At 44.8% G+C, this 23,519-nt stretch overlaps 1 protein-coding gene across 1 annotated transcript in view; it reads right to left on the reverse strand.

Moving 5' to 3' along the window:
• LOC138526013 (uncharacterized) overlaps positions 1-23,519 on the reverse strand; it is an 805,753-nt gene that overhangs the window by 368,932 nt on the left and 413,302 nt on the right. Inside the window, exon 16 of the mRNA XM_069636306.1 lies at positions 6,221-6,337. Within this exon, the coding sequence (XP_069492407.1) occupies positions 6,221-6,337 (117 nt within the window). The remainder of the gene's footprint in view (positions 1-6,220; positions 6,338-23,519) is intronic.

Raw genomic sequence — 23,519 nt, forward strand, 5'->3', positions numbered from 1 at the left:
GAAACATGCCACTGGCCCCACCCGAACGCTTTGCTGGCGAGCCCAAACGATTTGCTGTATTCATGAATCAGTGTCGTTTGCACTTCCTATGCAGACCTGGGGCCTTCCCTAATGACCAGACCAAGGTAGCCTTTGTATTGTCATATCTCAGCGGCTGTGCTGCCGATTGGTCAGTTCCACTGGTTACTCAAGATGACCCGATTCTCCGTGATTTTCAAGGATTTCAAGCAAGCATGGAAAGGTTATTTGCTCGACACTCTCAGGGGCAGGCTCTGGATGGCAAACTCCTATCCCTGCGACAGGGCAATCAGGACCTCCTATCCTACATTGCAACCTTTAATAGACTAATTGTGGAAACTGGGTGGCCAGAGGATAAAAGAATCACGTTATTTTATCGAGGTCTACGCGGAGAACTTAAAGATGTCTTGGCCCAAGTTGTAAATCGGCCCCAAGAATGCACAGAATATATAGACTTAGTGGTCCATTGGATCACAGACTTCAAAACAGAAAAGCAGATCGGCCCAAGTTTGAGACCCGGGTGTTGGTCAAGACCCACGCTAACCCCAAGGGTGCTGATGTCTCTGAGCCTATGCAAATCGGAGGGGTTAAAGGACCTTTAACTCAAAAAGAACGTGAAAGAAGACGGCAGATGCAATTATGTCTTTATTGTGGGTCCTCTGGACACTTTCTACGAGATTGCCTGGCAAAACCACCCAAGAAGGTGGTAGGAGCCGCTGAAAAAAAACCATGAAGACTCTGTTTCGGGAAACGACCACGCCCGACAAGCGTAGGGGTCCGCTTGCCGAGCTTGAAAACTAACTCTCAGACCTCGCATTTCACTGTGCCAATGGCCCTCGTAGATCCGGAACAGCTTAAGCGGTTGCATGCAATAAAGGCATACATCGATAGTGGGGCTGTAGGAAATTATGTGGATCGTGAATTGGTCTCTAGGATTAACCTCCCTCTGCGTCCTAAAACCAGCAAAGATGTCATCACCACAGTCGATGGAACCGAAATTGCCTCTGGACCGGTAACACATTCCACTGCTGAGGTGACACTTATAGGTCCGGACGGCCATCGGGAGGCAGTTGTGTTTGATGTAATCAAGGCTCCACAGTTTCAGGTTATTCTCGGAATCCCTTGGTTAGAGACACATAATCCTCGAATTGATTGGCGAGCGAAGAGAATAACCTTCCCGGATTGTGCACAAACCTGCTACCCAGAAAATCTGAAGATTAGTCTAGCGTCTGTAACCTCTGTCTCCATGCAACTACCTCCGGAATACCAAGACTTTCAGGACGTCTTCCAAAAGGAACAGGCCAACACGTTACCTCCCCACAGATCGTACGATTGCCAAATCGATCTGGTGCCCGGTGCACAACCCCCTTGTAGCAGGATTTATGCCCTTACTGAACCTGAGAATCTGCATTTGAGACAATATTTAGATCAGTACCTAGCCAATGGTTTCATTCGCCCGTCAAAGTCTCCGGCATCCTCGGCTTTGTTCTTCGTGCCCAAAAAAGAAGGCACCTTAGAACTTGTATCGACTACCGCGCATTGAACCAGATAACTGTTAAAAACCGTTACCCTCTGCCTCTGATCCCTGAACTCCTTGACCAGGTGAAGGATGCTTGCGTATACACCAAGTTAGATTTCCGGGGGGCTTATCATCTGGTGCGAGTAAAAGAAGGCGACAAATGGAAAACGGACTTCCGTACAAAATATGGATCATTCGAATACCAGGTGATGCCTTTTGGGTTGTGCAACGCGCCTGCTGCCTTCCAATTCTTCATGAACGATGTCCTTCGGGAACTCATCGATGTTTGTGTTGTCGTATATATATCGATGACATTCTTGTGTACTCCTCTTCGGAATCTGATCACAGAAAGCATGTCAGGGCCGTCCTTGAGAAATTGCGCCAGCACAAACTGTTTGCAAAGCTGGAAAAGTGCGTTTTCCATACCACCGAGGTTGAGTTTCTTGGATTCATCCTGACACCTAAAGGGGTCCGAATGGACTCACGAAAAGTGGATGCCATCCTCAAATGGCCATCACCTCGTTCGGTGAAAGGTGTCCAAAGCATGCTTGGTTTTGCTAATTTTTATCGCAGATTTATCCCGGAATTTTCATGTGTGGTACAACCCGTCACTGCACTCTTGCGAAAAAATAAACGCTTTGAGTGGACCGAGGAAGCAGAACAGGCCTTTCAGGAATTGAAAGCTAAATTCACGTCCGCACCTATTTTGAAGCACCCGCGTCCCGATCTCCCATATATACTCGAAACCGACGCGTCCAGCTTAGCCATGGGAGCTGTCCTGTCTCAGAGAGATCCTGAAACCAACCAACTGCACCCCGTAGCATTTTGGTCCAGAAAGTTCTCGCCGCCTGAGGTAAATTATGCAATCACCGACAAGGAATTATTAGCCATTAAGTCCGCCTTTAAGGCTTGGCGGCATTATCTTCTTGGCGCCAGGCATACCATCACCGTGATCACCGAAACTTACAATATTTAAAAACTGCCAAGGCTCAATCGTCACGTCAGCTCCGATGGGCTTTGTTTTTTGCTGAGTTCGATTTTGTAATCACTTACCGCCCCGGCTGTAAGAATGGCAAAGCGGACGCGCTATCTCGAATAGGAATGGGAGAAATAGACACAAACTCATAACCTGTGCCGATAATTCCCGAACAAAGAATTTTGGGGATAACCTCTTTACAAACCCTTGAAGACATTCAAGCACGGGTAAAACAACTCCTGGACTCTACAGCCTTGCAGGACTGGATCCAAAGGGGGTCTTACTTTTCGGTCAACGATGGCCTACCTTACTTCCAAGGACGCTTATTTCTGCCAGAAAAGGAATTGCAAGAACTGGTTATTTCCCGTCATCATGATACCCTGATGGAAGGACATCCTGGCATTGCCAAAACTGAGGAAAAAATTAAACGACAATTCTGGTGGCCTTCCTGGCGAAAGGATATTAAATCTTTTGTGATGTCCTGTGGAGTTTGCGCCCAAAACAAAGGCCAAAAGACAAAACCCGCCGGTCTTCTTCAGCCTTTAGACATTCCACCAGCACCTTGGCACACCTTGTCACTAGATTTTATCATGAACCTGCCCCCTTGTAATGGATACAATACTATTCTGGTTGTGGTGGATTTATTTTCCAAGATGGCCCATTTTATTCCGTTGAAAGGATTACCTTCAGCTTCTGTCCTAGCCAAGGAATTCCTCGAAAATATCATACGTTTGCATGGATTCCCGTCCATACTAGTCTCCGACCGGGGAAGCCAGTTTATTTCTCATTTTTGGAGAAAGTGTTGTCAACTGGCACAAATCGACTTAAGACTCTCAACCAGCCACCACCCACAGACCGATGGTCAGACGGAGAGAACGAACCAGACCCTTGAACAATACCTACGATGTATGTTGCACCAATCGGAGGGTAATTGGAAGGATATTTTATGGGTGTCCGAATATGCATACAATAACTCGGTACACTCTGGAACTGGACAAAGCCCCTTTAATACCCTATATGGACATCACCCTCGTACTTCAGACCTGGACTCACCTCTGAGCCTTGAAATGCCCGCTGTGGACCATTTGCATTCCACGATAACTCAAGCCTTCAAGGATGCAACTGCACATTTGCAACAAGCGAAAGGGAAATACAAAAAGAATGCAGATCTGCATCGGAGTGAGGCGCCTCCACACCAAATAGGGGATCAAGTATTGTTGGCTACCAAACACTTATTGCTCAAGGGACCTCGAACTTTTAATCCAAGGTATTTGGGCCCTTACTCGATCAAAGCTATAATTAACCCAGTGGCAGTCAAGCTCGATCTACCAGCTAACATGCGGATTCACCCCTTTTTTCATGTGTCACTTTTGAAACCAGTGCAACCAGGAACCAGATTAATAAAGCCACCAGAACCAATCCAGATAGATGGGGAGCCTGAATTCGAGGTGAAGAACATTTTGGATTCTAAGATCTTAAAATCAAAACTTTTCTATCTAATTGATTGGAAAGGGTACGGCCTCAGGAAAGGTCTTGGGAACCCAGGGACCACGTACATGCACCTCGGCTGGTAAAAAGGTTCCATCGGAATTTCCCAAACAAACCGAAATCTCCAGAGGGAACGACCTTGGGAGGGGCCTTGGGGGGGAGTGCTGTCATGATGCCTACCCCCGGAGCACCAGGCCAGGCCCAGCACCCCCGGGAGCAGGCATCATGCCCCCGGGTAAAAGCCCAGCGGCCCCTTATAGGGGCTCTTTGGACTCTGTCCTGGCGCCGTTGGCGCCAGGCTCATGTTGGACATCAGTCCTGGCGCCATAGGCGCCAGGCTCATAAAGGAACGTGTTTTGTGCACTTACCTGATGCAGACCATGCTGAAAGATTCAGGCCTCCCTGAGACCTGAAAGGGACAATTTTTCATTGGGACTATTTTGCCACTCGGGCGTGGCCAGGGAAGGATACTTACCTGGAACTACTTTGGGGGCTATTTAAGCCACGCCCAGACAGTAGCTCACGCTTCGCGTTGTTCTGCATCCAAGCAGCTGAACGCTCACCGTGTCAGCTCCTGCATCTGGTCTCCAGCCACGCCCGCCTCAATCCTGGAAAACCTGTAAGGAAAGAAGAGAAGAGAAAGGTGAAAACCAAGAATTTTACCAAACTTCTTACCTGCATGCGGAACCTTCACGCCAGCGTTCCTGAGAAAAGACTTTCATTTAAAAGCACCGCGTTGCTCGCTGCAGCGCCGCGCTTCACTCACCTGTCCTCGGGAGTTCTTCTGGCTCCACCGCGACCGTCTGCACCGGTCGCCACATCTCTGCACCTAGGGGAGAGAAGAAGAGACAAAAGGTGAGCAGAAGGAACATATGAGGAAAGCCTAATTTTCTGCCATAACACTTACCGGTCTTCTGTTGGTGGACCATTCCTCATTTCGGGTCGGCGCCGCTTCGTTGGCAGGTACCGCACCCCGGCCCCTATGGGGAAAGGACAAAAGACATTACTGGAGGAATATAAAAACATTAAGAGGGATCGCCCCCATCGCTAACTCACCTGAGTTTACCCTCGGCAATTCAATCCTTCAACGCATCGCCTTCATTCTGCACCTGAAATAAAGGACAGATCACAGGTTAGGAAGGCAACAGAAAAGGAGGCTCTACACTTGAACTTTTGTAATCTTCATACTTACGGCGTTCCGCTCGGAAAAGTCAAGTGGATTTTGACAGCGCCATTCTGAATACCAGTGAAGTAACTGGACAAACAGGCGCCCCTGCACCAGAAGCAGGATGGAGAGTTCATCCTTTCAAACCATAAGGTGAGCTTCAATCGGGGATTTCGGAGGAAGTTAGAGAAGAACGAAGGGGGTAAGGGGGGAGCAAGCACACTATTCTGCAGACTGTTAATCCCCTTTCTCATCTGCAGAAGGATATTCCTACAGGCCAGACAAGCAAGATTTGAGGGTCCTGTTCAGTTGGTGTTCCGAGTTCTGCGCATCGCGCTCGAAGAGGCCACAGCAACCCAGACTAGAGCAGCGCCTCCGTGGAAGTCAGGTGAGCGTTACATCATGTTCCACAAGTGTGACTGAATCACGAGCTACCAAATAAGTACAGTCCCAAAGGCAGTGGATTTCCTGACATACCAACTCCATTAAAACCATCTCTGTAGTCCCCTCATAACATACCCTATCATTTAAAGGCCTTCTTCGTTTCCCGGTATCAGCAGTATTAAAAGACCAAACCCTGTGCCTGAACTACAAATGCTTAACAGGGAATTCCCTCCTACTGTTGGGGCATGATGTTCCCTTAAGCAAACATGCTAGAATTACAACCCCTCAGCACACCACTGCCACCATTACATTTTATGTGCAAGAAAGACGACCAATTGATGACTGCAGCCAAGCTCGGCAGCCAGCTTCTGCTCCAAGCAGGAGCTTTTCGTATCTGGGTACAGAAATGTACACATTGCCCATCCTGCAGTCAGGCCTAGGCTGCCTCTTCTTCCATGATTTGTTTTAGGATTGCTCTTTGAAATCACCAAGGTCACAACTGTCATGCTATAAATCATGTAAATGAAATAGAAATAAATATGACCCAATGTATATAAGGTACGAGACTTGAGAAGGTACAAGACTTGACATATACAAGGATATCAATTTGAGCATGATAAAAGTGTTTTTGTGAAGTTTGGGGAGTAGCTCAGCAGGTGAAGTGACTTACCAAAGCATCCTCTATGCTTTTAATGCTGTCACAGATTATATCCAGCTGTGCATTTCTTTGTTCCTCTTCTTCTTCTAATAATCCAAGCATTATGCCATGATGTGTAAATAAATTATGCTGTAGATGTGAGAACAAAGCACAGGCTTTAGACATTGCTTTTTGTTGAACCACTTTTAAAGGAACAATTGACTGCCAAGTGTATATCAACTCAAAATTGGTCTCATGAGAACAGACATCTTATTCGCCATATCCAGCATGCTATGTAAGACCTTTCTCCTAGATACACGATCCCATATGACAAAGTGCTCGCTGCCACAACTTCCGGAGACCTTCCTCTATACCTACCTTTGAAGATGTTCACAATTAGGAAATTAAAGCTACAAGTCAATCAAGCACCTGACTGTTATTAAACAGAGGATTGAATCCATTTATCATTCTCCAAAATAATTCAAACAATTACTATCAACTCCAACTGGACACATTGCTCCTCAGTCACAGCTAACCCCAATCGCCTATCTACATCTGGGCTTGCTGAAGATACCCTACTTTGTCATATATGACATGGTACCCCATGGCGGATCAAACCCTTTCTGAACACTGCACTAATGGCCAGTTAATTATTTTGAAAAAACCCTTTCCTTGTCGCCATGTATATTCAGTTCCATTTGTTAATATCCCGCAAAAATATTGCGATACAAAAATATCGCCATATTTTTGCAGCGATATTGCCCCATGGAACCTGCGGGGGACACCCCAGCAACCCCTGCTTCCACAAAATATCCGCCCCAAAAATATCACCTATGTCGAGACAAACGGTCATATGTGTGGCGATATTTTTGGTGGGGATATTTTGTAGGGCTACCGTATATTACAATGCCATTCCCAAGCAACATCAATAGGGCATAACACAAACCTTCGAACCAACAATGAGCCACACCTGTCTTCTGATCAATACAAGATTTCCAATAATGACTGCCACAAGCATTACAGCCTGATCGCAGACACACATCACATACTAGCCTTCACTGAGACCTGTCTCAAAGACTTGTCTATAATGGCAGACATACGGCCACCAAATTATACAATCCTCTGCAGGAACATAGGCACAGGCAGTGGTAGTGGTGTAGCCATTATCATAACAAATGAAACATAGTGCAAAGAAAAGTCATGGTCCCTCCTATGACTATTTGGATAAACAATTGGAAGAGTCAACATAAGCCTCACTACTTCAATATCAGAGGCCCATGTTACCGTTATCCACCAACAAATGTCACCCGATATTCTTAACGGAACTTCTCAATCTCCTCCAGTACACCTTTACCATCTTCAAAGACCCATCATCTTGGGCCACATGAACATCTGGATTGGAATCCACACAAACTCCTACTCCCAGAACCTCTGAGGTGATCTGGACAGCCTTTGCTGCATACAACTTGAAGAGCATCGGGCTCATGCTGGAGGTCACTGCCTTGACCGAATGTTCTGCATTAATTCCTGACCAAAGTATTAGATCTTACTCTCAATCACCTGGACTGACAACACACTAAAAATCTTCTCTATTCCTTATGCTCTTAAGACCAGCCCAAAACTATTCCACCACGTCTATGCCTTATAAAAACCATAAACATAACAAATCACTCCTCAATCATCCTCACATCCACAGTGCCCAAACAAATATTGAATTTCCACAGACTCATTGCTCATACATCATCTACTAATACTACAAGGTGCTTCAGGGCCTGTAGTTTAACTGCGATGTAGTAACACACTGGCACTGGCCCGATCATGCATGCAGTGCAGCTGTAAAGGTGTTCCTGAGCTCGATGGTGGTACCATTGTACCAAGTGAGAAAATAGAACCTAAGCCCTTCGCTGCACAAGTAACTGATGAACCACTGTTACATGCACTCACAATTCACAGTCACACCACAATAAAGGGCAGCCCTTGAAATTATGGAAGTTTCTACAGCTACTACCTTGTGTGATTATTATTCTCATGTAGAGTTGCAACCTGCCTGCGATTTCTAGTTATCGAAGTTGGGCTGCCATAAAGTGGCAAGTTTCCTATGGCACTGTCACGCTGTGACATTCAATTATATTGAGTATAAACAGACGCATTCTGTACTCCAATACCACATCAAGATGTTTAATGTACAGCCTGTTAAAGAACTTCCATTCAAGGAATTGTATCAACCAACAGCCAACACGTGTTTCGACCCTACAATATTAGAACAATCGTTTATGGTGGAAGTGAAAGCGTAATTGAAGTGGTTTATCGCCTGACGTGTGAGCCCCAGGGAAGGCTAGATAGAGTACAGTTCCAACCAATCGCGTGAGTGTAATTTGCAAGATTTCCAAACAAATGTCATATGTTGAAACATTTACGAACATTAAAAAGTTGCATTGATGTATAACATGTTCATGCTTTGTACGATGAACAACATGATTTGAAAACCAAATTGGGATCCATGTACATCGTCCCACGAGAGGCCATTTGGGGGGAGAAGAAAAAAAAGAGTGAAGACACAGTCAATTGCATTATATGATTCTGGAACTTTGTGAGTGTTGATTAGAAATACATTAACACTTACTTGCCAAAAGGAGAAGCATCTTACCCTAAATTATATCTTATCCAATGTTTAGGGTGTAACTTGATTAAGGTTGCTATGAAGGTTTGGCTGGTGCCTGATAGCAGGTAAAGGCATGCTACAGTTAATAGAAGAAGGTATTGTAATGGTATCAGACAATTTCTAATGCAAGTTATCCTGAGTAAGGATATAGGGTTACCATATACTCTGTCGCGCCTAGAAACACTTGTGTATAGGTGCGTTATAAATGCCATATCATATCATATATAAAGGAAATAGAAACCACAAAGGTTATGGATCCCAATTGGGTTTTCAAATCACGTTTACCATCATTCAAATCATGGATATGTTATGCATCCATGCAACTTTTACATTTTCAAAAATGTTTCAATTGAAGTTATTTTATAAATCTTGCCAATTACACTCATGCTATTGTTTGGAACCATATTTTTGTTCTTATCCTGGGGATCACACTTCGGGTGATAAACCACTTCAATTTACGGTTTCACAATCACCATATATGATTGTTGTAATATTGATCAACCTTGAAAAAGGCCCAGATGAGTCGAAACACCAGATGGCTGTGGTTGATACAATTCCTTGAATGGAAGTTCTTTAACAAGCTGTACATTAAATGTCTTGATATAGTATATGAGTACAGAATGTGCCTGTTTATACTCAATACAATTCACAGAAGGAGCATGACACTGCCACTGCAAACTTGCCACTTTAGTCTTTAAATCTCATGTGACGACAGTGCACCCCCTCCCCCATGCCTAGGCACACATAGCTGAGTCAGCATTTAGTATAACCATTGAACTCAGTATTTATATCCTACCTAGCACAGTTGTATACAAAGTTCTAGGGCTCTACCTTAGTGAATGTATAAAAACTAACCTGCAATGCAAAGTTTTCTTGGAGCTTGCCACCTCAGAAGGTGCTGTAACAGACCCAAGGCACAGTTTTGCAGAGAATGGATACTATTCCACTGAACAGGTTATTTGCCTTTGTAATTTCTCCTCATTCAAACCATTACAGTTCGACTGCATGCACCAACCATGTCCTCATCATCTAGGAAGCCCCTGGCGCTCCTAAGTCCTTATTTCCTGACCTCATTCTTACTCCCTCCCTCCATGGCCCCCTCTTACCCATACGGGAGACTTCAGACATACAAACCTATCCAGGGCTCAGTTTCTTCAACTAGATTCCATCCTATCTGACCAGTCCCTTGTGGTCCACAACCACCAACCCAATCTCAAATCTGGAACCTGCTTGAACTTATCCTACCTTCCTCTTCCCTCAGCTTTATTTAATTTATCTTTCTCTGTAGCACTATTTTCTGCATATTTCCTACGGCCATTATTATTAAATGAAATTTCAATCCAGACCGCATAGCTCACTTTTCAGTCAAAAGAAGGTCTTCCTTCTTTGACCTCACTCTACCCTGGGCCAGCTATAATGAACAAGCATTTGTGGATTTCAATTTAGCATTTCCTTCATCTTCCAACACCACTAGTATCATCACTCTTTCACCCTCTGTCAAAAATGTCCCAAACGATCCATCAGATAGAGCAGTCTATGCAATTGCACCATTGCTGTTGGTGCAATTGCTACGCTCCTGGCCTCTTTGTCTTATTGAGGGAATCCCCTATTGGTTTCTCAACTGCTTTCCACTAAGTGAAATCACCCTCCTATACCTGGCCAGTTGCCCTTAGCTGCTCTCATTCCTGTTAACTCTCCAAAATGATTCAAGCCATTCATCTAACCAAAATCCAAAGGCGGAGGCACTCCGACAACCCTCCTCTCCACCTTCCTTTTCACAGCCATCACCCACCTCTTCCCCCTCTTATCTGATTCTCTCCGAATAACCTCCCTGAACTTGCTCATGTCCCCCAGGCTGCCAAAATCTCATGTGCTCTTGTGACTCCCTTTGTCACTCAGACTATTAAAGAACAAGCAATCCTAACCTGCTCCTATTATTACCTCACTTTTCAACCTTGCCCTTGCATCCATTATCTACCCAGATTGCTACAATAGTGATACTGTCTTACCCATCTTGGAAATCCCTCTGCTGACACCAATAAACCGCCAACCTGGCCTGTCTCTCTTTTCCCTCTTTACTCCAAGATTCTTGAAAATGTAATGGTCAACTGTAGGACTTCCTGCTTGGAGGCCTATGTCCTCTGTGACATCACTGTATTTCACAACATGCACTCCACAGAAACTACACACACCAACATCTCCAAATTCCTTACAACTGTCCACACCACCAAACACTCCTCATTTCTCACTCCTCCTTGATTTCCCTGCTGCCTTTGATACTGTTGATCACCCTTCTCTCTCCTTCACCCTCTCTAACATTTACATTGGTGATTATGACTGAGACTGGATCACTTCTATGTATCTCTTCTTTCCTCTTCCATTTCACAGGACACCAGCATTCCACTTTCACCTCTTCACTATGGTCCTCAGCTGTCTTAGCAACTGCACTAGCTTGCTCCTGCGTCTCTCCCTCTGCCATATAGATAAAATCCTATTCTTTTGAAATTGCACTATCTACAACCAGACACGTTCCTTTTCTACAGCTGAACTCCCTCTTCACAAAGGCTAGCTTCACAGGGTCTTCTTTAAATTACTCCACCTCATATTTAAGTCCATTCATGTTATGGCCACCCCTTACCTGGCCAACTCAATCTTCTGCTGATGATCCTTTTGTTCCCAAACCCTACTCAAACTGACAGTTTGCTGCTCTCCTGATGCTGCCTCCCATGCCTGCACCCTCAACACTCAAACTACTTACCCCAGAAGTCAAAAACACAGCCTATCTGCCAAACTTACAAAATGTCTCAAAATATTCCTCCTATCCAGGGAAGGGGCACTGTAAGAAATGCTCTGCATTTCAACCATGCAGAAATGTTGACACAACTCAGACTTCTATGGTGTATGACAGTATACACAGAAGGTGGTAATGGCGTGCAGCATATGTGTGCCTTAGCGCTGAAGTGAGGTACTAGCGTGCACCAATGGGGAATGCCTTGGTCTTTACCCGAGCATGGCAGTGCAATAGCAGGTAGTGTAGAGATGAATATCTAACCCCTAACATAATTAACCTACTAACCCATAACTCATAATGCATTAACATTAACATAACTAATGATCAGAATGGGATAGCTTTGGCTTTTGCAAACTAAGCGTGCAAAATGGGCCTCCAGGCAAGATGTCGGTTTGAAAACCAATGAGTAAAATGTAAGCTGCTTTGCAGTATGAGCGTTAGGCACAAGAATGTGCAGAATAATTCTCTAAAGTAGGCACATTGTATTTGTGGCTGCAAGCGCACGAAGCCTGTGTGAAAATGCTGCATGTCGATTCTGGAATTCAATCTGCACATGGGTGAATGGAAGAAGAGTAGAGAGGCTTCTGGAAAGCAGGAGGTTTGGCCATCCAAGAGGATGTGTCTGATTGATGTATGACATCACAGCTAGGGGCAGGGAGATCATATACTTTATGTAGGGGGATATACATGAAGTGGACCGGCAGAAAAGAAGACTTGAAAAGAGGCACAAGCAGGGAAAGGAGGGGCTTTCTGGCTGCCGAAGGAGAGGGAGAAGGTGGATTGCAGAGAAAGGAAGTAAATTGGGTGTGCTCTGAGATAGCTCAGGCTGCCCGTTTGCGAAGAGGCTTTCTGCAGCAGGGAAAGGGTGCAGGGGAAATCTGAGCTGTGCTGCCGATGGAACAGTGGCTTCGCTTGCTGGCGCTGCAAGCAACAATCCTTTTGGGCATTTCTGGTAAGCATCCAAGTGGCAAATGAGAATATTACCTTGTCTTTATGTTAATGTTAATGTTAAAGGTCATTTGTACCGCGCACTATCACCAACGGAGTGGTCACCTGGCGCTCTGGCGGCTCTGAAAGGGGGGGGAGGGTGGGTTAGTGGGTGGAGGCTGGAAAAGTGCAGGATTGCAGTGATGTGCTGTTGGCAGCCTCAGCCCGGTGGTTCCGTCGGCTGGGCCTGGGGTGTATGCGGCCGTTAGTCGTCGTGTGCTGATGTGCGAGTCTATTGTTTTTTTGTTTTGTTGTTGCAGTGTAGTGAAGTTTGTGCGGTTTGCTGCGCTAGAGGTTTGTGGTTGTGTTTGGTTTGGAGTTTGAGAGGTGTATGCAGAGAAGGAAATTGTTAATGGTATTCGTTGGTCATCTCTATCCTGGACTGAACCGGTTGTGCTCGTGTAATCTTACCCGACGGGATGCTTGTACACCCTGAGCCTCAGGAGGTACGTGCCCGTTTTTCCATTCGAGGCCGTTTGAGGATCTAGCTGTCCCCTCCGCCCGCTCCCTTAATAACCTTGCATGCTCCTCACCCCCCCCACATGACTAGCGCCGCTGCTAGTGTCCATACACCCGGTTGTGTGGTGATTGGTGGTATCTTGTCCGTTCCACAGCCTCGTGGAACCTAGTTGTGGCTGTACGGGCGGTGGGGGATGGTAAGGGTTGGCTGGAATAGTTGTATCCATTTCTCTGGGTCTCGCGGGTGGACCCCTGTGTCCAGCGTCAGCCCTACTGGTCCCCAGGGTACTTCTGTCAGTTCTAGGGGTTTGTCAATGTCCTTTTTTGATGAGTCGTTTGTCTTATTGTTGTTTCGGTTTTAGTCTCCGGTGTTGAAGAGGCAGGTTTTTAGTAATTTTCTGAATTTAAGGTGGTCTTTGGTGTTCCTTATTACTTTTGGGATGTTGTTCCAGGTTTTCGCGGCTAAGTGGTAGAAAGCGGTGCCTCCGAGTTTCTTCTTGATGTAAGGTTTTTGTTCCAGTCGGATTTCGTTGGTTGACCTAAGCGGTCTCGTTGGCTTGTAGATTGTTATTTTTTTTTGTAGGAATTCTGCTCCTTGTCCGCTGATTGCCCTGTGCGTTATGCACATTGTTTTGAAGATGATACGCTGTTTTACTGGGAGCCAGTGTAGTGTTTTTAGGGCCGGGGTGATGTGGTCTCTTCTGGATAGTTTGAGGAGTAGTCTGGCTGCAGTGTTTTGGATCCGTTGTAGCTTCTTCAGTAGGTATTCCGGTATACCGAGGTAGAGGCTGTTTGCATAGTCGATACTTGACATGATGAGGCCGACGATGGCGAGTGTTTTGTGTGTGAAGGGGAGGAAAGGTAGTATTTTTCTTGAAGTGTGGAGGAGGAAGAAGCATTTCTTGACTGTTGCGTTTATTTGCGGTTCTAAGGTTAGGATGTTGTCCATCAGGACTCCCAGATTTTTTTACTACCTTAGATGGTGATGGTGTACATCCCATTTCCGTTGGCCACGGGATGGCGGTTTCCTTCTCTTGGTCTTTGGATATGATCATGATTTCGGTTTTTCCTGGGTTGATTTTCAGGTTGTTGGCATTCATCCAGTTGAAGACTTCTTTTAGACAGTCGGTTAAGTTTGAATGATCGGCTTGGGTGTCTTCGATCTTGTAGATGATTTGAGTGTCGTCTGCATAGTTGTAGCATTTGATGTTGTGTTTCTTGAAGATTCTGATTACTGGGGTTTGGTAGATGTTGAAGTACAGTGGAGATAGTGAGGATCCTTGTGGTACTATATGCTATATGCAATAGAATACAGTGGGATGATTCCTGTGCAAGGGTAGTCCGTTGCAGGCTGGCGAAAGCATTGAAAGTAGGTCAAAGTTCCACAAATAACTCAATGTTGGCCTGACAAATATCCTTGTGGGAAGCCTTGTAAAAAAAAGGCTTCAGAATATTTTTGCATCTGCTGAGACAACGTGTGAAATGTGAACCAAGTTAGCATCCTGGCCATTTCCATCCTCCATGCATTCCTAGCAGTGTTTTGTTCAGCTGCATTTGGGCCTTGTCCATATTTTTAGCAAATACTGATAAACGCCAAAGAGCACTATTATAAAAAATAAAAAAATGTGTGTGACCTTTCATTGTGTGAGTATCATTGCATGATATAAAATGTTACGTGTCCAGCACTGTATGAAAGTCCAAGATTCTCTCCATTAGGACACAGATAGAATGAGTATCATGGCAAGCTAATTCTCATGTTGTAAATAAATCCTCTTGCAGGTGAGCTGGTAAATTATCTAGCAATCCGATATAACTATGGTGGAGAAATTGTGCAAATAGTATAGCACCAAGGTCTGCTTTTGCTTTGGCTAATGATCCCGGTATGTGAATAACATCAGTTATGCCCTATGTTTTTGGCAAACTAGGAATCCTCATAGAAAAAAATCCGACAGCACATAAAGCCTACAGGTTGACATCTACCCCTATCATCCACTTCAGAGCTTTGTTTCACTCATAGGCAATGAACTGTACTCGGTGTAAATAATCGATACGTATGAAACAATCTTTCTTCCCATTGATTCTATCCCGCAGATCACCCCCTAACCTCCGCCTCTTCATTTTCATCCTTCTCACCCATTACTTTGACCTCCTTAAAAGCATCCCTGCAGTTTCTGATCAATGCACTTACCATTTTGCTCAATACATATGAAGGAATATTGCACTTTCGGCAGAGCTTTGCTGAAGTTTTGAGACTTTAAAAGAAGATTGGAAATATGTGTTGTTGTCTGCTCAGATGGGAGAGAATAGACTAATCTGGTGAATCTAAGATCATCACTTAGACCACTCACATGCAACTCATATGGGTAAACCACAGTTTTGAATCAAAAATTTGTATGGCGCACACCCCGAAGGGACCAGGCATTGACTGCATCTAGGTGCAGATGTAATAACTGATTCAATGAATACTGTGAATACTGCACAGCACTATCTCGTAGGCCTGTCAGATGTACCATTTTATACCATTTCTGTAAGAAGAGATGTGTTTTTAACTGTTTCCTAAAAACAGCCAATGAGCAGATCCCCCGGAGTTCCAATGGGGGAGAATTCCAGGACCAGCGGCCAAACGCCTGTCACCGCAAGTGGTTATTCTTGTAGGTGGGACTTGCAGAAAATGCTGGTCCTTGGAGCAAAGTTGTCGTTGAGGACAATACATTTGGATTTTGCAGTCAGATAAGCCGGTGCCAACCGATGAATGATTTTTTGGGCCCCCATAAGAAAAGCATTACAATAATCCAACCTGGCATTAGTGAGTATGCCTATTACAGCTGAGCGGTCCTTCTCAGCGATAAGTGATGACAGTCTTTATACATTTTAATTGATAGTACATAGATTTGATTGTCTGGCTAATCTGGGACTTACAGTCCATGTTCGACTGCCAGATGCAGCCAAAGTTCCTCACTGTGTCAGATAATTTGGTAGGGATGCCAAACAGCAAAGGGCAGAGAGTGCACTGGAAAGTATCTTATACCCGTCTCTTGGGCCAATTACAATGACCTCTGTCTTTGAGCCTTTAACTGAAGTTTATTTGTCAGCATTCAGTTTTTGATTTTACTGGCGCATGCCAAAACTCGATTTGTTGATTCCTAAGGTTGCTTAAGTCTCACATACATCTGTGTGTCATCGGTGTATGAATGGTAGGATAGACCAAATTCAGTAAAGATGTTCAACATTGTGCAGCAACAGTGGTGACAATGAGGATCCCTGAGGCACCCCACATTCCACAGGAATTGCATTGGATACATAGGCTCCCGTCTTCCCCTGCTGAGCACGGTTGGTCAAGAAAGACACAAACCACCTCAGGGCTTCATCCGAGACCTGCGCCACTGAAAACAGTCTGGCTAGGAGTATCTCAAAGTTGAAAGCAAGTTGTCCCAAACTGTCACCAGTGCTGTCTCGGTGCCGTAGCCTGGTCTAAAACCCGACTGAAATGGGTGAAGAATTCCATGTTCATCGACATAGCTTTGCAGTTGACTCGTCACAACTTTTTCTAAAATCTTGGCGGGCCATCGCAGGCGAGCTATTCGACGATAGTTGGATAAAACTTTATGGTCCACTGTTGTTTATTTTAGCAGCGGGGTAAGGAAGGGTTTCTTCAGGTCTTGGTGAACACAACCCTGAGATAGTGAGGGGTCACCATTATTTGTATAGCAGTGCCAAGGGCAGCAGCATGCTGCTTTGCCAGATAGGCTGGAATTGGATCATATTCCAATTCAGTGGGTTTCAATTTCTCCAAAAGACCAATGATTTCATAGATTCCTAGAGAGAAAGTGAAACTAGGGCATGGCACAGCCAAATTCTTAGAGCCGGTTGTTTCAAGTGCAATGTCGATGTCAGTGGGGCAGATGCTCATGCTGTGTCTAATCACTTTAATCTTTTCCAGAAAGAAGCAGTTAAACTTGTTGGCCATTACAAATGTCACTGGCAAACTTGAATTAATGCAATCAGGAATAGTAATGCTTTTTATGCCAAGAAACAGAGCTGTGTGTCTGTCTGTAGCCAGCTTAATTTGCTTTTGCATAGATGCATGTTTAGTGAGCAGTCCAAGCGAATATGTAAAAATCACCAAACATGGGTGCACTTGTGAAAAAGGGTCACTGTGTTTTCACATTACAAAGCTCAATAGACATCTGAGTTTCTGCTGTGGGGTCTACCTCCTTTGGCGTCCCACATGATCTTCACGTTCCAAAATAGGGGTAATGCTTAGAATACGCAAAGCTAAGAAAGTTCTCTGTGCTTGAAAACTACTGTTAATATTAAGTCATATTTCCTTTCTCCAGTCTTGCTATTGGCTGTGCACACTTTTAAGTGGGTTACGACCAGGTACTCCAAAGAGAAGTCCAGTTTTCTGTTTCTGTTCATGGTATTAAGCACAGCATACACTATTAAAATAGTTTCTTGGGGCTGAAAGAGAAAAAAGCCAACGCCACGTTGAGGAGAAGGTGGACTAGGAAAAACAGAATTAAAAAGTCAAGTTTAAGTGAACTGGGAAAAGAACGCTAGCAGCAAGTAATGCAACTCGAGCAAGGGATAGAGTTGCGTAAATGCAGAACCAAAGAATATAAATGTCTACCACCGTTCCTAGATTGCAGCAAGCTGGGAATGGCTTGAAGGTGTCGATTAGCATATCTATGAGCAGTAGAGGGTGTGATATTAACACCACAATTTAGCGGTGGGCAGGGTCATAATAGCAATAGTTTACCTCCAGAGGGCCTCATTACGAGTTGGATGGTGCAGCACTTATACCTGATACTGCCGCATTAACACACTGCCCAACTGAGTTTGGGGGCCCAAAATCGGCCAATTCGGCAGTAACAGCCCTGAAATCCCCCATGGAGTCCTCTTGACTTCAATACTTCAATTAATTGGGAGTAACACAGCCTACCACTACTTGTAGTCCGGCGGTAATATCGCCGGACCAAGTGGCAATAACGGTAATACGGTTCGGTGGTATCTCAGTGTATTTATCACCGAGATACCACCAAACTCATAATGAGACCCTCAGGGGGCAATGAAGAGTTTTAAGGAGTAGAGATATGAGGATCGAGTGAAGCATGTGGTGACAAGTCTAGCAGAATTTTGAATAAGGTGGAGCTGGCAAAGCCTAGAGGTTGAGAAGATCGAATGGAGGAATTCCCATAATCAAGTTGAGACTGAACAATAGCTGTGGATGAGTAGGTGAGTAAAGGAAATAGCTGGCACAGTACCTTAAGAACATGGAAGTAGAAAGAGTTAACCTGTTTAATTTGATTGAGCTCAGAAAGCTAATCATTACCTTTAAAATCTAGTTTTTTGGCAGTGTGCAAAGGCATAGATAAGGACCTTAACGTTAGATACCAAAAGTTGGGCAGCACGTAGATTGGCACTAACACCAATCATAAAAACCTCTGTTTTATCTGACTTAAATTTGTGGTATTTTGCACACGTCCAAGTAGTTACGGCACATGCATGAGCACGCCTGATTGTGAGAGACCCTGGCCACCGGCCTTACCAAGGAGAAGGTTAGTTTCAACAGCATAGGTATAGAAAATCATGCCAAAGGATTCAATGAGGTAGGCCAGAGATGATAGAAACATTTACGAGATGGACGAAGACAGATACCTAAGGGGACACTGCAAGAAAGTCGCTGAAAGAGGTGGTGAAAGGAAGCAGAGCAACAGCTTGATAGCGACTAGAGTAGAGCCACATAAAGGACAGGCTTTTGAAGTTGGAAGAGATCAATAATGGTGTAGTGGTAATAGATATTGAAGGCCCTTGACAGGTCATAGATAAGAAGGGAAGTGACATACCCTTTGGCAGGAGCCATTTGAATATCGTTAACAGGTACCAGAAAGACAGATTCAGTGCTACAACTGTGAGGTTTCCTCTTGTTTCCTCTTAGTATAGAGTTTGGTAGGTGTGCTTGGTGTGAGTGGGAAGTTTTCTACTTTTGGATGGTGTGTCCTTAACTTTGTAATACAGACTACTGAGACTGGCCCAAGGCAAGATGGAGTTTCTCAATAGGAGCTGTGATTGGCTAGAGAGGACAGCAAGTCTACAATGAACATTCTAAACTGTCATTCTCTGCCTTTCATCGTCATAGCCCTATCTGAGAGGACGTTTATTGTAGTTGCTCCTGCTGAAGCTTTAGTCCTTGTGGATCTGAACTGTCAGGTCCCTAGCAGTTGAGCAGCTACTCTTTGGGGGTTTCCAGGAGATGTGTCAGGACTGTCAGGAGAAAAAACTCTGAAGATCAGAAATCCTGAAGTTACGTTTGAAGATCATACTAAGATAAGTGACTTGCTTTTGGTTTTTTAAAACTTAGTGATTTCCTTGAATCGTTATTTAAAGAAAACTAAGACTTTGGTATTGTTTGACAATTTATCCGCATTGTTTTAACGAGCGTGTATTTGCTCATTTGCTTTGGTTAAGTGCGCGCGGGGATTGTGTTTGGTTGCTCTGCGCGTGCGAGGCCTCGCTGTGATGTGTTTTCTTCAATGCATGCGTACGGACTGCTCCGCAGCGTGTATACTCATTTGCGCTTGCGTGAACTCTTCAGCGCATGTGCATGGACATTTAGCTATGTTTTTTCTTCAGCGAGATAACTGTTGCTACGTGTATTCAACTGCGTGTGCGCGCGATCTGCAAGACCTGCATGTTTTCTTCAGCGCCTGTGCGTGGAAACTGTTGCTACGTATATTCCACTGCAAGTGCACGCGGTCTGCAAAAACTATGCATTTACTTCAGCGCGTGTGCGCGGAAACTGTTGGTACGTGTTTTCTACTGCGAGTGCGCGTGATCTGCAAAAGCTACGTGTTTCTTTCAGCGCATGTGCATGTTTGGAGTTCAAAATATAGAAGGATCCTATTATAAAAGCGAACAATAACTGGAAGTATGTACAGTTTAAAAAGCAAGAGTCAAGGTCAAAATGGAGGGCTGGAAAAGTTAAGATGTTACTTATAATGTCAAGAGACTCAAGAAAGAGGTAGAAAGATTTCAGTAACCTCTTCTCAGCAAATTGTTGCAGTCTTCTCTGAGATGTTTTAGGAGAAGAACCAGGTACAATGTTTTAATTCTTTAGTTAAGGATAAAACTCTCTTAACTTTGATAATAAGTGAGTAATGAGGGAATCTGTGTTTTTTTATGTATTTACTGCAGCTTCAGCATTTCCACTTCCCCCTTTTCCTTTTGGGGTGTAGTAAGCAGAGCTGAATATAATCTAGTTCTGAGTGTTACACTTCGGGGAGATTGTCGGGGGTTCAGCAGCTTCAGTAGACGCGGAATACTCTCAGCCTGACAACAACATGCCCAAACGTGTGTTTGGAAAGGTGAAGAAGAGTATTCACTTCAATACAATTCTGTAGCAAAACAGTGACAGTGGCTTTCTGAGGCTTGGACGGGACCTTAAGAAGGGAGGTAGGTGTGTTAATAATTGGAGGGTGTGAAAGATCAAGAGAAGGGTTTCTAAGCGGTCTGAATGATCCAAGGCCTAGTAAGATTGTTTGTCTTGTCCTCCCTCTGCCTTCCCTCCCTTGTCTTGTCACGCCTAGAAACACTTGTGTATAGGCGCATTATAAATGACTTCTCATATCATAGCATATCATATGACAGGCAGAGCAGTCTTAAATAAAGCAGAGCCAGTAGTGAGAGAGAATTTGAGAAGAGCAATCAGGAAGAGGAAATGATGGAATCACACTGCTGAGAAGTTTTGCTTGGTAGGCATTCAAACAGGTGAAATGGGGGATGAGAAGGAATTTGTCTAACGTGCATACAGAGGATGGAATAAGAGCAGAAGAAGCAGAAGCACGGTTGGGGACAGATCTATCTCCTCGGCTGGGGCCTCCCTCTGGAACAGCCTCCCGGCCTCTCTCAAACTTGAGCAGAACCAACTCTGGTTCCGGAAGCAACTCAAGACCTTCATTTTTGCTTCTGATTCCTCTCTTCCTCTCACCTGCTGATGCACGGTCTGCTCTGTGCACCTGTCACTCTCTGAACTCGGGCCCAGGCTCCTGCATGTCCAGTTGCCCTTGCACTGCCTCCGGGCTCCCCAGCACTTAAGGGCCTGTATCTGCAACCCTACAGTGCCTTCTGGCTGCACCTATGAGCCACCCGCTGGCTGCACTTGTGAGTTAACCGCACTTCCCTGTTCACCTTCCCCCCTGGCACTTGTGACTTTACCTCATCCCCGCACTTACACGATCGAAATGACACAAGGCCTACTAAGATCATTATTTTGCCCTTACTTTGTTTCCCCTTCTGTGTCATGTCTCGCCTAGAAACACTTGTGTACATGCACGTTATAAATACCACATCATATCATATGATATAGGTCCATCCACTGTCCTGCCAGAAGTCTGTGCAGGGCCATAGGTTTAGCAATGTTTCTGACTTGTTCCCAGAATTCCTGGCCAGCTGTTATTCATCACATCTTTGCGGATGCTCAGCAATTCCGTGTTCAGATACTCCTGCAGCTCTTCAGCAGAATTATGGGATGAGAATCTTAATCGTTCCTTACAATGTTGAGACTACTAATCAAGCCTGACAAGTAACTAGAATATGTGAAGTGTTTGATTTTTTCTGTCATTTATGTCTACAGACAAATCAAGGCGGCCATGCCCAAGGAACCAACTGAGGCATGCCATCCACTCCAACTTGACAACTATGTTTTAGAGAACATTCATCACAGAACATCAGCTCTGCTCCCAGGATGCAAGGGGCCGCTTCAAGTGGTGTTGTCCTCAAACACAGCAGTTGAGATACTTGAGTTCCCTATGGGCCTCAACTGAAAGCAAGCAAAGTGGCATTCCAGCTAAAAATGGGTCTACTCTTTTTTACTATAGTAACCTGCTGGCCGGCAGATAATTCCATGTTTTTGGGTGAGAACGTTCCTGTCATGAAAGTACAAGCTAAATCCTTTCTTGTAATCAGGGAGACCTAATGCAGGAGCATCAGTAAATGCCACCTTAGCTTGTGTGGTTCTTTTCAATGGTTCTATGGTGTACTGCTGTAGGGGTATACCAGTCTCTGCAAATACCTAGTAATGCCTGTATCTGGGTAATATAGGGAGGATGCTATTACTCAGAGGTCTTTTTGCACAATCTGACATGACTCAATAAGCATGCTCAATTGCATATAGAAGGTATCTGTGATCTATACTGGTTCGAAGTGCTACCACGAGCACTAGAATAACAGAAGGGCAAAATAATCCCTCGACAATGGGGAACTTTTACGACCTCAATAGAAGAGGCGACGGTTAGATGTAGAAATTCACAACAAATCCCAACACCTAATCTAACTGATGCATCCAAACTTCCAGATCTGTTTCTGTCATATCAATTTCCTTGGTATGCTGTTCTTGGGTTCTCTGACCACAAATGTATTGCCGATCTGTCCTTTAGGCTCTTCTGGCCGAGGTGGGTTTAGTGTATTCTTGTCAGACAACCTAGCCCTGCCAAGTGACAGGGCAAGATACTGGATGGCTATCTATGTCTCTCTTTTTTGACCCTTTGTCAGGTTTTCAGTGAGCGAGCCTTGCAGCAGAAGCTAGTCTCGGAAACAGGAATCAAAGGGCACACCCATCCCAAAAACGAACTTCACTCACACCAGGGTGTTGAACACCAAGCATGGCTTTTGATACTAATGATAAGGGATGGTGGCAGGGTTAGGGTAGACAGAGAAGCTCCACACAGATGGGGTAAAATCCCACCTTCTTGTTTCTCTCTATATTCTCTCTTCCCTCTTTCCCCTTTTGCTTCCTTTAACATAAAGCACTTTGTGCATGATGTCACACTGCAAAGACCACATGTCTCAAGGCCAGGGCTAAAAGAAGGCTTGCTGCCATCCAATCGCCTGTGGACATTTGGTTTTGAAAGAATGGATCTCTCACACCTTTTCTTATTCATCTCTGGACTGCAGCCATTAAAGAAGAATTTGTTTGGTTGTTTGGACCCTTTTGGGAGCGCAGTCCCGGCAAAAGTACTCCATTTGTGAGTTGAAGACAGGTAGTCGAAGGCAGAGGCAGGGTCTGCTCCCTAACTAACCCCAGGGAACATTGGGGATGACCCGCAGCTGCAGCAAGACCCGCCACACTCGTATCCAGGAGCTCAGCATGCTGAAGTTGTCTGCCAGCCTCCTCTGTATTTGAGAACCTGGGAAAAAGGACTACTCTTGCCCCTGAGTCCCTAGATGAGGACTGGCTGCACCTGAGGGCCAAGACAGCCAGGATTCCTGCACTTTTGCCATAAAACCACTGCAAGCTGTGATCCGAGTACGTTTGACGTTTGGCACTTGCTGACTTTCTAACTGCAGTATTACACATTAAAACAAGAATTGCAGTTATTTATCACTCTGAAATGCATAGAAAATCTCAGGAATGCTATACAATATAAAGTATTGCT

The sequence above is a fragment of the Ambystoma mexicanum genome, chromosome 7p (genome assembly GCF_040938575.1).
Source record: "Ambystoma mexicanum isolate Mex_15411 chromosome 7p, UKY_AmexF1_1, whole genome shotgun sequence".
Lineage (NCBI taxonomy): Eukaryota > Metazoa > Chordata > Amphibia > Caudata > Ambystomatidae > Ambystoma > Ambystoma mexicanum.